The following is a 17888-nucleotide window of genomic DNA, read 5'->3' on the forward strand; positions in this document are numbered from 1 at the left end:
GTAAGTAATGTTACTATAATTTTATGTTCTTACAGTGACTTAAACTCCTGTGTCTGGAAGATGTTAGTTACATATTAAGTAGTAAAGTTTTGACTTTTAAATTTGATTGTATTTCCCAAATGATGCATGTGGTGTGTGTTTAAGATTTTCTTTTTGTAGAAAACTGAGATTTGTATGTGCATATGCCTTACGTAGCTATCTTCACGTGTGTATTAATATATATTCTTAAGTTGGGATCATGAGCACATACTATAGTTGACACTTGAACAACACTCTTTGAACTGTGCAAGTCCACGTCTGGGTTTTTCCAATAAGTAACAGCGCCGGAAGTGTGTTTTCTCTTCCTTATAGTTTTCTTAATAGTGTTTTCTTTTCACTAGCTTATCTGATTGTAAGAATACAGTGTATAATATACATAACATACGTGGTGTGTGTTCATTGATTGTTTATGTTATTGGTAAAGCTTTGGGTCAGAAGTAGGTTATTAGTAGTTAAGTTTTGGGGAGTCAAAAGGGAGTCAAAAGTTATATATGGATTTTCAACTGCCTGTGAGGTTGGCACCCCTTAACCCCTGTGTTGTTCAAAGGTCAACTATATTCCTTTATTTATAACCTGTTCTTTCTCATGTGTTCTATCAGAAGTATTTGCCAACTCAGTAATTCTTTAGAAATATTTTAATGTAGCTTAATATCAGTTTTATGAATGGATGTATCATTAGCCATCATTCTATTATTAATATTTGTTTTTAGGTCTTCTGGGAAGTATCACTGTATCGGGCATCTTTATAGGGAAAGGCAACATAGTATTGTACTTTAAAGATGTACGCTCGGGCTGAAATTGCCTGGGTTCAGATCTGCTCAACTGTTTACAAGCTCTGTGACCTTACTCAAGTTGTTTATGCCTCTGGGCTTTAGTTTCTTTATCTGTAAAGTGGGCCCGACGTAACAGTACCTACTTCATGGTGTTGGTCTGAGGATTACTATTCATAAAACTTCAGCAGAGCCAGGCAAACAGTAAATGCTGTCTAGGTGTTTGCTTTTGGTATAACTTTTCATTCATATTTTCAGTTAATTTTTTAGGACAGATAACCTAGAAACTGAATCATTGGTTTGGAGAGAGAAACAATTTTGGAGACTCTTAGTGTATATCATGAAATTATTTTCCAGAAAGGTTTTACCAATTTATTTCCCGCCAGCCAGTATGAAAATGCCCTTCTCGCTATGCTCCTGCCATGCTGGGTATTCTTTTTAAAAATTGTCAATCCAGATTCATTTTCAAAATTTTTTAGTGTTGCTGGTTCCATGTGTGTGATTGTTTGTTTTGTTTTGCAATGTCTCTTCTGCCTCTGATGAAAACATGTTCACTAGGGCATATGCATGCACATTGCATTAAAACCCCATGAAGAATTAAAAATGAGGCAGTAGATGAAGGTGTAAAATGTGCTGTGTCCATATGTGAGAATTTTTTTGTTTTGGACATGGTTATTTTTTTAATTTTTTTTTTTTTTTTAACGTTTATTTATTTTTGAGACAGAGAGAGACAGAGCATGAACGGGGGAGGGTCAGAGAGAGGGAGACACAGAATCCGAAACAGGCTCCAGGCTCTGAGCGGTCAGCACAGAGCCCGACGCGGGGCTCGAACTCACGGACCGCGAGATCATGACCTGAGCCGAAGTCGGCCGCTTAACCGACTGAGCCACCCAGACGCCCCGGGACATGGTTTTTATTGTGAAGAGATACTACGCTAGGGTGAAGTACTATCCTAAAAGTTGGCAGAATCCTTTTTTTTTTTTAAGTTTATTTTTATTTTGAGAGTGAGAGAGCATGCATGTGCACGAGCTGAGGCAGGGCAGAGGGAGAGGATCCCAAGCAGGCTTGTGCTTGATCTCACGAACCGTGAAATCGTGACCTGAGCCGAAATCAAGAGCTGAATGCTTAACCAATTGAGCCACCCAGGCACCCCTGGCAAAATCCTTTTAAACTTAGAATATTTAGGATTGTTTCTCTTTGAATGAAAATTGACTAATTTCTTTTTTTTTGTTTTAATGTTTTATTTATTTTTAAGACAGAGACAGAGCATGAGTGGGGATGGGGCAGAGAGAGGGAGGGAGACACAGAATCCGAAGCAGGCTCCAGGCTCCGAGCTGTCAGCACAGAGCCCGACGGGGGGCTCGAACTCACAAACCTTGAGATCATGACCTGAGCCAAAGTTGGACACTCAACCGACTGAGCCCCCCGGGTGCCCCAAAAGTTGACTAATTTCTAAACATAGGGGTGTATCTCTTGTTTTTAGTTTTCTGTGTAGCGACTCCATACTTAGAAAAAACCTTAGATATTTTAGCAGCTTCTTTTTTTACTCAGCTAGAGCAGCTTGGTACCCTCCAACTACTTTCATTCATGAAACTGCTTCTCTCTTTATTGTAATTGCTTTCAGGCTCCATGTGAAAGGGCTGAGTGAGGCAAAGGAGGAAGAGAAATGTAAGGAGTTAATCTCCCCGCTTTTTCCTGGGCCCTCCCTCCATTGTCTTCCGCCCACAACCTTGGTGAGCGTTGAGCCAGAGGAATACGTGGAATAAGCGCACGTGACTTCATGTGCCACCTCTGGTTCCCTGTCATCTGCTCGTACGTGTCAAGGGGTTCTTTTTTAACCTGAGGCTTTCTGTCTTTCTAGTGGCTACATCAGTTAGCCTGGACCTGCGTTACTGGATTTAATCAGATCAAGAGTGGTAGGAAGCAAAGTTGTGTGAGGAGGCGCGGTTTGGAGCTGGGCCCGGGGATGACGATGATCTTAGCCCTTTTCTGAGGCACTGCTGGAAGACCAGCTACAGAACAGGACGAGGAGATTGCAGAGGTCACCAAGGGCCTTGGGTGCCACGTTGAGGAGCTTTGGATTACACTGGGGACGGCTGAGACCTCGCAGGGCTGCGATGTGGGTGATGTGACCTGAGATACGTGTTTGAAGAAGATGGTTAGGAGAGCCACGTGGGAGATGGTGTGCGGGAAGGCAAGAGCAGACGCGGAGCTCTAGTAGGACGCTCTCAAAGCAGCCCGCGGGTATTAAGAGGGGCAAAGCTACACGCGCTAGTCCGCACGCCCAGAGTGAGCTAAAAGCAGGCCTAAGTTTTATATACACAGGTTTGTCCGTGTGTAAACTTTCGTAAATATAATAAGAATGGAACGTCAGAGAGCAAGACAGTACTTGAGTCAATAAAGAAGTTGAACTATCTAGAAAAAAATTAAATCCCTACTTTATATTGCTGTGTCTCATCAAATTGGAGACACCCATCTGGAGAACGTGGGTACCGGTTTCAGAAATGTTCAACTGTGAAGGAGAGAACTCTTAGCATCTGTGCAATACAAAACAGGGAAAAAGAAACTATAGCTGGATTAAAGAGGTAAACAAAAGAAACTCCATGGACAAAGGAAGAAGGCAAATGACAAATTGGGACTAAAATGCTTCATTTCTAGATGCTTATATTTTCACATTTTAACATCTGAAACTGAGATGTATCTTAAAAGTAGGATCTAATTTTAGAAATAGACACATGAAATACATGAGACAAAGAATTATATACTTAATGTTGAAATAGCTCTTAGAAGCAATAAGAAAAATACCTCAGAGATACCCAAATAACCTGAACAGACTGTTCACAAAAGGAGAAATATACCTGTTTAACTAACATTTGAAATATTTTACTTAGTACTGTCAGAAATAAGAATTTGCCTTATAATGAAGTGGCATTTTCCACTTAAATACTAGCAGTGATTTTTTTAAAACATAAGTTCATTGTTGAGAGTGTGATGGGAAAGGTACTTTTTTTTTAATGTTTATTTTTTATTTATTTTGAGAGAGAGAGCATGAGCAGGGTAGGGGCAGAGGGAGAGAGAGAGAGAATCCCAAGCAGGCTGTGCTCTGTCAGTGCGGAGCCCGACGTGGGGCTCGATTTCACAATCCGTGAGATCGTGACCTGAGCCAAAATCAAGAGTCAGACTCTTAACTGACTGAGCCACCCAGGCACCTTGGAAAAGCTACTCTTATTCATAGTAGTTGGGAGGATAAATTGGAACAACTGTGTTAAAGGATCAGTTTGATAATATGTCAGAGGCCTTCCCTGAAATAATCTTTGACCTATAAATTCTTCTTTTTTGGAATACAAATAAAGTAGTGAACAAGTATTTATGGATAACTATATCGACTGTAGCAGCATTGTTTATGTAGTGAATGGTCATATGTTAAGAAGAGGGTTGGGCATAAAGGTTCTGATACAGCTACATCATCATATCCTATGGTCATTTAAAGTCACGTTAAGTGACATGGAAAACTTATAACATGCTGAAAAAATGTGTTGAAATATTACTTCTAGTAATCCTGACTGCTTTTAAAAATGTGTAAGTACAGAAAAAGCCTGGAAGACGAACCACTGAGGTTCTTTGGTGGGATTCAGTTTTGTGTGTTCCTATATATTTTTTTAAATAAGCGGGTCTTGGGGCGCCTGGGTGGCTCAGTCGATAGGGCATCCATCTTCGGCTGAGGTCATGATCTCGCGGTTTGTGAGTTCAAACCCTGTGTCGGGCCCTGTGCTGACAGCTCAGAGCCTGGAGCCTGCTTCAGATTCTGTGTCTCCCTCTCTCTCTGCCTCTCCCCTGCTCCCCCTCTGTCTCTCTCTGTCTCTCAATAATAAATAAACGTTAAAAAAAATTTTAATAAGTGGGTCTTTATAGTGACAAATTTTGGAAGAGCAGAAAGTAAGTCACTGCATTTTGCTGAAGGAGCTTTTTTTACTTTTCTGCTTATATAGATATATGCTATTAATGATAACTACTAAGTAGGTGTAATTAGTGAGAAAGTTGTTGCTATATCTGCACACATTAAAGACTTCATTTTTAAAAAAATTTGCTGCTTTTGTAAAATATTTAGAGATGATCAGGTCATCTGATATATTTTAATATTCTAATCTAAAAAAGTGTCAAGTAGAACTTTCAGGAGTTAAACTGCTAGGCCGGAATATTTCTCATGGAAGACAGTTGAAAGAGGAAGATTCGGCCCTTGAATGAGATAGATACAAATCAGCTATATAACTGTCTGTTTATATGTACACAAACATGTCTCCATAACGTGCTCTGTTTCAAGTTGGTGACACGTCATGGCCTCACGTGCTGTTTAAGAGGCAGTCTAAGAAATGCTGAACAGTTTCTGTATATACCTTAGCTTGCATTAAATTGAAACTTCTATTTGGAAGACATTGTTGAATGACCTGTTTTTACATGAAGCTTCTTGAATTTTCTAGGTGATAAAACAGGAACAAGACCAGAGTAAGTTTACAGTCTAACTTTTAAAATATTTTAATTGAGTTTTATTTATTAAATAGTAGGCAAATGGTATGGTTGGAAGTAAATGAAACCATATAGGCATTTAGAAGAAAAATTCTTTGAATCAGTTTTTGTCAAAAATAAATAATAAACCTATGCTCTGGAAAGATTATGGGACGGTCAAATCTTCAAGTTTTAATCATTTGGAAAACTTACAACCAATTCTTTCCAGAACACTTTATGCCCAATTTTATATCTAAACATACCTTTTAGATGTAAGTTACTACACCAGTACCATTTATTTTATGATGATGAAGAGGGAGAAGAGCCTCCATATACATAGTATGTTCGAAGATCATTATTTTTACTACCACTTGTATTTTCTCACCTACTTTTTACATTAAATAAAACAGTTGTAAATAAATGATCAAGTTCATGCCTCTAAAACATCTTGTGTATATTTTAGCCCTATTACATAAATAGGAAGCTGAAAGAGACTGAGATTTGCCTAGAGGTTATAGCAAGGAGTTAGTAGCAAATCTGTGACTGAAATTTAACTGGTAATTACATTATGGCATGCCAAATTTCACTTATTCCTATCCTCATTACACATGTATGATTTCCTTAAGCTATTCCTAGGTCTTATTTTATTGAAAAACAAATTGAAATTATAAAATAAAGTAAAATATTTGGAGCATCTCATTATGAGAAGTTTTGTAGACTCTTTAAAGAATTTTTTAATATTTTTTAACCGAATGAAATGACAGTCGTAGAATTTTTCAGCCGGGGCAACTTAGTTCAATATTTAATCTGTTGTATTTTCTAAATTTTTTTCTTAAACATTTAGTCAAATGCATTTATGTTTACTTATAATAGGTGCCAGTCTTTTTAGAAAAGATCTCTCTATGTCAGGTGAATTGTTAAAGTTATTTTAAAGGTCAAGAAATTTATAATTGTTTATAAAGAGATTTGAAATCATTCATGAAATGTATAAATGGGGAATATTTGCTTTATCTTCTTCTCTCTTAACATACTCTAGTGGAACTCAGCCGTCAGCTTTTTATTACCTCAATGGCTTTAATACATCTGTGGCATTTTTCTTAGGGATAGTAAAGCACTGAAGGATGAAAATCTACCTCCTGTCATCTGCCAGGATGTTGAAAATCTCCAGTAAGTGTGTCAAACATAATTAGATAAGTCATTTTGAAGAATGCTAGAATATATTTTAGGGGGAACATCTCTTTCTCTTAAACGTTTTAACTTGGGTAAAAATTTTAATGTTTTTAGAAACTAGAAAGAAAGCAGAACAGGACTTAAATTTTTGTTAACTGTCATTCTCAAAAAAGAATGTGAACTGTAGTTGAATTTTTAATATTTCCTTCTTAAAACACCAGGACTCTGGCCAGCCTATTGTAAGGGTACTTTTTTTCTATAGGAAACCAAAGGTGTATTTTTTTTTCAATTTAGTTTTATGTATCTTTTTAGGAAATTTGTGAAGGAACAGAAACAGGTACAAGAGGAAATTAGTAGAATGTCTTCAAAAGCAATGCTTAAAGTACAAGAAGATATTAAAGCTCTGAAGCAGCTTCTGTCACTAGCTGCCAGTGGATTACAGAGAAACACTCTCAATATTGACAAGTTGAAAATAGAAACTGCTCAGGTAAATGAACTTACAGTCGTTTTACTATAGGGTTTTGTTTTGCCATGTTTTTTTCAAATGAAATCAGTCTTTTATAAAATCAGGATTTACTACGTATAGCTTGTACGGTTTTAAATTGCTGTAATAATAATAGTTGCTAGTTTGTATTGAGTGCTTACTGTGTATGAGGCAGTGTGTTTTTTGTTTTTTAGTTTTTATTATTGAGAGAGAGAGAGAGCGAGAGCACGAGGAGGGGAGCGGCAGAGAGAGAGGGAGCGAGAGAATCCCTAGCAGGCTCTACACAGTGTGGAGCCCGATGCAGGGCTTGAACCCATGAACCATGAGAGCATGATCTGAGCCAAAGTCAGATGCTTAACCAACGGAGCCACCCAGGTGCCCCATATGAGGCGGTATTTTAAGCAATTTATTAGTCCAGTTTAGTTTTCATGACAGCTCTGTGAGGTAGGCACTCTTATCTTCCTTATATAAATAAGACAGTGGGCAGAGAGCTTTGTTAATAAATGGGAGAGCTTGGTTTCTGACCCTGGTAATCCAACTCTAGAGTTGATGCTCCTGACGAGTTTGCTTTCTAAGAGTGACCACTGGCTAAGTTGCTGCATTATACAAGCTAGACAGAAAAACGTTTTTTAAAAGTCTGTCAGTGATTAAATAAAAACTATATCATGCTTTGTAAATATTAAATATATACAAAAATACATACTTTGTGTGTGTGTATATATATATATATATATATATATATATATGTATTGTTCTTATCTATTTTGGTGGGGAAGAATGATGGTAGATGATTTACTTTTATATTTTAAGTAAAAATATTAAAGTTGCTTATATGTCTTTTTTGTTTGAAATATGATTGACATATAACACTACATTAGTTTCAGCTGTGCAACATAATGATTCAGTATTTATTTTTATTGCAAAATGGCCATAACAAATCTAGTTAACATTTACCACCATGCTTAGCTAAAAACCTTTCTCCCTTGAGATGAGAATTTTTAAGATCCACTCTCTTAGCAACTTGCAGATATATAATACGTTATTATTAACTGTCGTCGCCATGCTGTACATTATATTCCCCGGTCTTATTTATTTTAAAATTAGAAATTTGTGTGTGCTTACCTTTAAGTCTTTAAGTCAACTATTGGAGAATACTTTCGTGATATTTTTCATGAAAATGTGTTACTAAAGTAGCTATTCTAAACTATGATGTTTAAAAGGAATTCAAGGGGCGCCTGGGTGGCTCAGTCGGTTAAGCGTCCGACTTCAGCTCAGGTCACGATCTCGCGGTCCGTGAGTTCGAGCCCCGTGTCGGGCTCTGGGCTGACGGCTCAGAGCCTGGAGCCTGCTTCCGATTCTGTGTCTCCCTCTCTCTCTGCCCCTCCCCCGTTCATGCTCTGTCTCTCTCTGTCTCAAAAATAAATAAACGTTAAAAAAAATTAAAAAAAAAAAAAGGAATTCAAAGCCTTTGTTGTCTGCTTTCAGATTTCCTGGTTGCCTGCACACATTGGTTAAATACAAATAAAATATTCTCCCATGTTTCTTTTTCTCTTATTCCTCGTGTGTGTGTGTGTGTGTGTGTGTGTGTACATATATATGTATGTATATGTCATATCTAGGAGAAAGAAAATGTTATGCTTCTGGTGGAGAATGATTAGACTCTGATTAAACATTACATGAAGTCACAAATTTCATATGTGAAATGTATGAAGTTGTATAAATTCTATGGAAAAGTTCATTAACACAGTAATAGAGGAGGCAACTCAGAAAGAGGTGAATGCTATAATGGGATCCGTTGTGACTTTAGTACCAGATGATTCTATTCATAAATATTTGGAATACTTTTTATGTACTCGACTTGCTAATAGTCTTTCAGAGATAAAAACACAACCTGAAAGGCACTAAAAGACTAAAAGAGCAAATGAAATAATGAAAGTTTGGGTAGAATATAAAGGTGGCAAATGAAGAAGACGATGAATCAAAGAAAGCTTCCTTAGGGCTAAAGTCCTCTAAGTTGGGTTTAGAAAATTTTGTAGATGATATCAAAGAAATTTGATCTAAACTTACTTTATTTCTAATTTACGGCAATTAGTGCTCTACCCACACTTCAGTGAATTATCTATTGAAAAAATATTCTGATTCCCTTAGTGAAGTTATCAATCTTTAACCCCAAACCCTTTTCTTCAAAGAAAGCCTTTTGGGGAAATAAAAAGCAATTCTGAGGTGAGGAGCAGTGTTGTGGTTGCAAACACCAGAACCTTGTGGAAGCAAAGTCTTCTAAATACTTCATTTTGGGGGGTACATAACTCAAGAGTTTAAACAAGAAGTGTAGTTAAACTTCTTTTTGGGTAGGGTAGGTGCTAAATGCTTTGTTGCAGTTATATCATTGAGTCCGTGGAGTCAGTGAACATTTTTAAGGATCTGTTTTACCACTTCAGCAGAAGTGTTGGGATCAAAATACATATGATATACTAGTGAGAGTGAATTAAGTCAGTTCGGTACTATGTTCTAGGTACAAGGTATGACTGAGGCACAAAGGCCTCAAGAGAGCACTTTTTAAAAAATGTTTATTTATTTTGAGAAAACGAGTGTGCATGTTTGCACGAGGAGGGGAGGGGCAGAAAGAGAGAGAATCCCAAGCAGGTTCTGCACGGTGAGCCCAGAGCTGGATGTGAGGCTTGATCTCATGACCTGAGCCAAAATCAAGAGTTGGATGTTTAACAGACTGAGCCACCCAGGTGCCCCTTAAAGATTTTTAAATAATAGCAGAGTCTTTTGCTGTGGATGAATTAACTTCACAGATTGTATAGAAGTCCATAGTTCTTAAAATAGATAGCAGCTCATTATAAATTTATCATAACCTTCATTAAAAGTATACTTTGGAAAGAGGTTTTGGCAACTTGTAAAACAGGTTAAACATGACCTGTTCTCGGAGCATGAGAGTGGCATTGTTTGAAGTTTCAGTCCAGAGATCATTGGTATTTTTAACCTGGCTTTTAACTGGTTAATCAATCTATCTATCTATCTTTCTTTCTTTCTTTCTTTCTTTCTTTCTTTCTTTCTTTCTTTCTTTCTTTTCTTTTCTTTTCTTTTCTTTTCTTTTCTTTTCTTTCTTTTCTTTCTTTTCTTCCTTCCTTCCTTCCTTCCTTCCTTCCTTCCTTCCTTCCTTCCTTCCTTCCCTCTGATCTATTAGGAGTTAAAGAATGCTGAAATAGCTTTAAGAACCCAGAAAACACCACCTGGACTCCAACATGAAAACACAGCTCCCGCCGAGTAAGTTACTGGATTTTCTCACTTTAGGAAAGCAAAACAGTACAATATATAGGCCAAGAATTTGTAGTTTACTATGTAGTAAGCCTGGGTTAATAAGCACTTGACATGGATTTCTCCTTTTAATTCTCACAATAACCCTAAGAAGGCAGTTCATTGTCTTCATTTTATCGAAGGGTAAGTGATGGCTAAGGTCTGAGCTTTTAACCAGTGTTATGCAGTTATACTTTATTTGTATGTTACGGCCTTTTCCACTGTATTAAATGTTGCAGGTAGTAGATATTTTTACCAACAAGGACTTTTTAATTTAAAAATAATTTTATGATAATCCCTTCCTTAAACAGGGCATTCTGGAAGTAGTTTAACCCTTTTACTTGTTTGCATAGCTTTATTCACACAGCTAATAAATCATCAGAAAGAGCAGTTAGAAAATGTAGGTAAGTTAAAATAAAAAACATCCACCTGCCATCTTCTCACCCAGGATGTGTGTCTGTCTAGTTGCCAAGCGATATCTATCTTGTCTCTTTATATTCTTTCATGTTGCTAGAGCTAATGATAGCTAATATGTATCAGATGCTTACCATAGGCCAAGCAGTGCACTTAGCACTTGACATACTTTATCTCATTTTCCACGAAACCTCTATAGCTGTCACTATCCCAGTCTTCGAGATGAGGGGCCCGAGGCATGAGGAGTGGTGGAGGTCTGACTCCTAGTTTCTCACCCCTTTTTTCTTTTAACTTTTGATGGTGACATAATTTCAGACTTAGAGAAGAGTTCAAGAAGGAAACAAAGAATTCCCATGTATCTTTTATCGAGATTCCTTATATGTTAATATTTTTACTATGTTTGTTTTGTTCCCTGCTCTCTCTAATATATATACATATTTTCCCCCCCCCCCCGAACAGTTTGAATTCTTTGCAGACAGATGCCCATTATGCTAAAGTACTTCAGTGTGTATTGCTTAAACATAAGAACATTCTGTTACATAACCACAGTTCAGTGATCAAAATCAGGACATGTTCACAAGGACATTGATACTCTGATTCTCTTATTCAGGTTAGCATGGGCTGTGTTCCTCACCGGACTTCTAGTAGTTTATCCTTCTCATTCTTCATGCTGCCATCAGAGCTGGTTTTGAAATGGGGTGAATTGTATCATTTTCTATTGCAAAAAGCTTTCGTAGTTGCCCATTTCTTACAGAATTACATACAGCACGCTTTGTATACTATTCAAGGTCCCTTTTATTTATCTGGCATTCTCTGGTTAAATTTAGCAGCATAGTAGCAGTAATTACATGCTTTCCTCAGACACTATAGTGTTTTCAGATTATAAATATAAGGACTGTAAGTTCTTGTAAAATCTGGTTGACAATTGCACTTTTTAAAAAAACTTTTTTGAACTTATTTAGACTTACAGAAAATTTCCAAAAATGATAGTACTTCCTTATATCCCTTACCTTTCTTCCCTTAGTGTTAAAATACTGTGTAACCACAGTATAATTATCGAGAATAGGAAATTAACATAGGTGTGGTGTTACTAATCAAGCAACAGAACTTACTTGAATTTTACTGACTTTTCCACTAACGTGCATTTTTTTCTTCCAGTCTCCTGTTTTCCACTAATGTACTTTTTCTATTCCAGGTTCCCATTCACTTCTCATTCATTCATTTCTCCTTCATCTCTCCCAGTCTGTAACAGTTACTCAGTCTTTGTCTTTCATAACGTTGATACTTTTAAAGCATAGAAAGTTATTTTGTAGATTGTCTCTTAATTGGGATATTTCATGATTGGAGTAATTTCATGATCTATTTTGGATACCTTGATAACTCACAAGTTTTGGTTCTGGTTTCAGTAATATCTATGCCATATCCTTATGTCCTCAGACTAAGTCAAAGGCCCTACTTAAATGGGGGCATATGTTTATTTACTGGTTATTTTAATGCAAAGAAAATAGCATTTTTAAAACTTTGATCTGACTTTGTAAATGTTTTTGTATAGCTACTTCAGAATCTTGGTTCAGCAGTTTGAGGTACAGCTTCAGCAGTACAGACAGCAGATTGAAGAGCTAGAAAACCATCTTGCCACACAAGCAAATAACTCACATATAACCCCTCAAGGTAACATGCTTTCTGTGGTGATTTTTTTTTTTTTTTTGATAGCACTGTTTTTTAGTAAGAGAGGTTAAGGTGTTGTCACATAATATTCTACATAACTGCTAGTGGTTGTCTTGAGCTGCTATACAATTTCCTTAAGGCTTCTATTAGATATTTATTCTCCATAAATAGAAAATGCTTTATTATGAACTGTTATTATGCTGACCAAGGCAGAAGTTTCAGGGCCTTCTCCCCTCCCCCTGATGACTGATACAGACACCCTGCTCTCAGTCAACTCGCTGTGCTCTCTTCTCTCAGTCATGGAAATGTTGACGTGGTCTTGTGCCTCCTACACTTTTAGTACCCAAAACTGCACTCAAGTCATAGAAAAATAATACTGATTATGTTACATGTATATTTGTGTGATAATGTAACTTTCTTTTATAGATTTGTCAATGGCTATGCAGAAAATTTATCAAACATTTGTAGCTTTAGCTGCACAACTTCAGTCTATTCATGAAAATGTAAAGGTAAGTTTTCATTACCAGTTCATGGATCTGTATATCTAGACCCAAGTGAAGTATTCATTTGTGGAGCAGAAGCATTCATGCTAATTATAGGAATAGCTAAAATTACATATAAGTGAAGAAGATTAAAACTAAAACAATCCACAATCATGCTCAGATACAATCACAGATAATATCTGTTGTTTTTTCAAAAAGATCCAAGTGTTCTATGCAATCAGCTATCTTAACTTTTTTTCAGTAGTATATTGTAAACAATTTTCTGCATTGATATACATATTTCTTCAATATCATTTTTAGTAGTTACATAGGATTTCAGTGTGTATTATATATATATATATATATATATATATATATATATATATATATATGCGTAGTTTCCTTAACCCATCCTATTTGTTGGACATTTAGGTTGTTTCCATGTCTTTACAACTAGGAGCAGCACTACAGAAAAGAAACATTCTTAGTAGCAAAAGTATTTTGTGCTGCTTTAATTTTAACATAGGTCTTATTATTTTTTTTTAATTTTATTTTTAATGTTTATTTGAGAGAGAGAGAGAAACAGAGACAGAGTGTTAGCAGGGGGAGGGGCTGAGAAAGAGGGAGACAAAGAATCTGAAACAGGCTCCAGGCTCCGAGCTGTCAGCACAGAGCCCAGTGTGGGGCTCAAACCCACGAACTGCAAGATCATGACCTGAGGCAAAGTTGGATGCTTCACCAACTGAGCTACCCAGGCGCCCCATAAATTATACTAGCTTTGAAATGAGCATGCTTTGGAGCTTTTGCTTTAATATATTTAAAATTCTAAACCAGATTTTTAAAATAGTTTTAAAGGAGGAATTTTTATCGAATTTTCTTGAAATTAGTTTATTAAAGTACTAAAGATGATTCTCTGTTGGTACTTTGAAGTCTGTGTTGTACAGTTTGTTTTTTTTTCCCTTAATTTTTATTATGAAAGTTTTCAAATAGACACACAAAAAGAAGGGCACTGTTGTGATGAATGCCAGGTACCCACTCTCCGCTTCACCCATTATCAGGATCCTGCCTTGCTTTGTCAGTTCCCACCCAGGGATGCTTTTTCCCCCTGGAACATTTTAAAGCAAATTCCAGACATGTCATTTGTAAGTATACATGCTTTTTCAATGACAGTTTCTCCTCTCTGGTATTATTTCTTTTTCTTTCTTTCTTTTCTTTCTTTTCTTTCTTTCTTTCTTTCTTTCTTTCTTTCTTTCTTTCTTTCTTTCTCTTTCTCTCTTTCTCTCTTTCTCTCTTTCTTTTCTTTTGTTTTTTAGTAATGTACATTGTAATATACATTCCCAGGAACCAAAGAATGTTCCATGATCAGATTTGCCATTTATTTTCAGTTGCATTTAGTGACCAAAGTATAATTTCTAGCTTCATTTACTTACAGAAATCTCACAGGAGGTCTTTTTTTAATTTTTGTTCCTTTTGTATTGTTTTTCATGAGATAATCTGCTGAAGCAGGTTTAAACTACCTGAGCCAGCCAGGCCCCAAGGACATTAACAAAACTGGACGTTTTATCAATTAACTATATAAATCAAGGCTGATAGCTGTTCTTTTTTTCTTTTCTCTCCTTAAACCAATTGTCTTTCAAGTCTCTAAGGCAGGTGATTATTTTCCAGTGTCTGAAGCAGAACAAAGTGATGGACTACTAATGCCAAACATTGTATGGCTATATTCATATAGTTACACAGAAGAGGACGGATTAGGGGGAGATCACTTCTAATAAAACTCATTCTTCTGACATCACATACTCCACTTCTGACTGCATTTTCCCCAGTTTTCAGTTCTTGGCAGGCCTGCTTCAGTACATTAAAGAGGTAGGAAAGTCTGGAACCAGAACATCAAATACTGACATCCACACAAAAGGGGATGATGACTTTTAAATACTATAAATAGCAGTAAGATTTCTAAGTGTTCTACCTGTTAAGACCAAAAAGACATTACTGCTGAGAATGGTAGGAAATCTGAAAATCCTACATCTTTTTAAAAAGTTGTTTAAAACTGATCAAAATTTGATTAAACCCTTAATGAAAGTATCTAATAATTCTGATGTGAGTTAATGGCCTTAATCAAGGCAGATGCTGCATTGGGTGAACGAGCCCACTTGACGAACGTGGTAATTTTTCTTTCTTACTCTGAAATTATAAACTCACTCCCCCTCCTCGTTTGGTTATGCAAGCTCAACATGAGTCATTCTCGTGGTAAAATAGTCAAACAATATTGATAAAGTGAAAACCCTTTTTAAACCCTCCAAGCTGTCTCTGCTGAAGTCACTTATTTTAACACGTGTCACCCAGGCCTTTTAAAGAAGGCATTTAGCACATACATATGTAGTACATGTTTTCAGCTTTTTGCATCTAAAAGTTATCAAGAGGTTGGATGTTGGAGGGGGCAACAATCGTGAAAAACTAGAATATTGAAAGTGGAATTTTAGATGTTACTAGCTAACTCGTTTTAAAGAGGCTTCGTGGAGCCAGAATGTTTTAGGCAGTTTAAAGACATGACAAAATTAGGGAAGAAAATACTCAAGAGAGCGTTAGAGCTTGCATGCATCACTTCACATTGCATGCATTAGTAGCACTTTGATTTGCCCTTTAGGGGGAATGTATAGCATTGGCAATGTCTTTGATCTTCTTATTTCCTACTTAGATTATTCCCGTATTACCAGATTCAACACAGAACTTGATTGATTAACCTTTTCTTTTTTCTTTCCCTTAGGTGCTAAAAGAACAGTACCTTGGCTACAGGAAAATGTTCTTGGGAGATGCTGTAGATGTGTTTGAAGCCAGGCGAGCAGAAGCCAAGAAGTGGCAGAACGCACCCAGAGTTACTACCGGACCCACCCCTTTCAGCAACATGCCAAACGCGGCAGCCGTTGCCATGGCTGCAACTCTTACACAGCAGCAACAGCCTGCTACAGGTCTGAATGCATTCAAGTTATAGCTTCTTACTGTTAAAATGCAGAACATTTATGTGCATTTTTATAAGTCTTCCTTTTGTGTTAGCACTGAAAAATTTCTATGAGTAGCTATTCCAGTATAATCTAAAAATTATGATGGACACAATTATAAACATATACCTGATAAAAAATGCAGGGTAGTCTTAGCAATAATTATTCATCAGTTAGATACTGAATATTGTGAATTACTTAATGTTATTTGCTGTATTGCTATAAATACCCTTTAGAACATGGTGTTTCACTACCGAATTACATTTAAGAATAACACGTTCTAAAATCGTGATTGTATCATTTATTGTTTTAAAGTCAAAGCTAATTCAGCCATTATTGCATTTCTCATATATGATACTGATAGATGGTGCATTCTTGTTTCCTCATACATAGTGATTACAGAGTACCCACATTTAGGATGAAGTACATTTTTATGACTGAAGGTGTGTTGAAGATCAGTTGGTTGTTTTTATGTATAATGACTAGAAACAGTACAGGTTCTTTTAACCAAATTCGGACGAAAGTACATGCTAGAATTATTTGTACCTTTTCAGAATGAACAGAACAGTAGCAGGAGCAGGAAAAAGATGTTTTGAGATGCTCTGGATTGCACATTAAGAAGTATGAACTGGGAAAGCTGGGCAGATGATGAAAATAATTGGTGAGATACTAGAAAGCAGATAATTTGAGTCCTTGGTTTAATTCCACTTCTGACAAAAGAAACATTTTTTGTGGTCTAGTTCTGCAGTGTGGAGTTTGGTCCTGTGTCTTTGGGAGATTGTTATCTTTACTCCTACAGTCTCCTTTTTGTCAGGCTTGAAGTATGACAGAGAAAATACAGTCTTAATGGATGTTGATTTTTTTTTTTTATTCATTCAGAAATTTTTGAGTAATCCTTATTATTATCCTATAGCATGTGTCTTTCTGAGAGTTCCATATAGTCCAAGAGTAAATTACAATACAAAAAGTAAAAAAAAAAAATGAAAAAAACAGACATACCTAGATTGCATTCAGGCTGCCTCTACTAGGGAAACATTCTCTGGTTTTCACTATTGGCGGTTTAAAAATTGTTCTTCACATTTGGAGATGCCAGGATCGACTTACCGTCAGTGAATGGCTGGTGATTGGTTTATGCCAAATCCTCCACATTCCGTGGCTGGACCCGTGTGAATAGTGGCTCATAGTGGCGCTATCTACTAGTTCTCCATGGCTGGAGTGTAGGATTCCATTCTCGAGTTACGGAGGAAAAAAGTCATTATGGAACTGATTCCTATACTGACTTGATAATCATACTGATTCAGTATAGGAATCAGTCCCATAATTGTGATTATCAGTTCTCATGATTATTTAACCAGCTAATCAAGCCAACATAGTACCAACTTACCTTTCAGAGCCAATATTAATCCTAAAAAAGATCAGATAAGCATGGGTTTTGGTTAAGTGTCCTTTAAAACATAAGGGATTTCCATTTTAATAAATAAAATAAAAAAGTCAGTTATTTAAAATGTCATGGGATAAGTGAATTTTGTATTCTGTGGTATACAGCTAAATTTGAAGCAGAACCACTTGTCAGGGTTGTTACATTTTGTGTTTTGGGTTTTTTTTTTTTTGGTTTTTGTTTTTTAATTCCTTTATGTAGACAGTCTTGAGAGGTTTGTAGGTTTTCACTCATACGTTTTATGCTCATGGACATATGAAGATGTATGTTCATTCTACAAATATGAGTGCCTACTATGTGCTAGGCTCCGAGGGTACAAAGGTAAACAGTGAGCTGAGTATGGTGTTTGCTCTCCGTGGTGATGGAGAACGTTGGCTTAATTTAGAGTGATCATCTTGCGGAGCCTTTGCTCGTTTAATTTCCTCTGTGACTTTTGCCAGGCTTCAGGGCAGCTGCGGCCTCCTGCAGTTGTGAAGCCTGTATGAGGGCTTCCCCGTTTACATTTGGAGTTGTGTGATTTTTAGAACTGAGAAGTTAAACAGTAGTAATAAAAATTTTGCTTTTTGTCTTCTGTTTCTCGAAGGCCTTCCCAGCTCCATATAGTGCATTCCTTTACGCGTC

General features: G+C 36.6%; 1 protein-coding gene across 2 annotated transcripts in view; it reads left to right on the forward strand.

The window, feature by feature from the left end:
- NUP58 (nucleoporin 58) overlaps nucleotides 1-17888 on the forward strand; it is a 49384-nt gene that overhangs the window by 13468 nt on the left and 18028 nt on the right. For both annotated transcript variants that reach the window (XM_042984525.1, XM_042984460.1), the window contains exons 6-12: nucleotides 5288-5312; nucleotides 6414-6479; nucleotides 6795-6969; nucleotides 10160-10239; nucleotides 12236-12354; nucleotides 12778-12860; nucleotides 15598-15799. In XM_042984525.1, the coding sequence (XP_042840459.1) occupies nucleotides 5288-5312; nucleotides 6414-6479; nucleotides 6795-6969; nucleotides 10160-10239; nucleotides 12236-12354; nucleotides 12778-12860; nucleotides 15598-15799 (750 nt within the window). The remainder of the gene's footprint in view (nucleotides 1-5287; nucleotides 5313-6413; nucleotides 6480-6794; nucleotides 6970-10159; nucleotides 10240-12235; nucleotides 12355-12777; nucleotides 12861-15597; nucleotides 15800-17888) is intronic.

This window comes from Panthera tigris, chromosome A1 (assembly GCF_018350195.1).
Source record: "Panthera tigris isolate Pti1 chromosome A1, P.tigris_Pti1_mat1.1, whole genome shotgun sequence".
NCBI classification, from domain to species: Eukaryota; Metazoa; Chordata; class Mammalia; order Carnivora; family Felidae; genus Panthera; species Panthera tigris.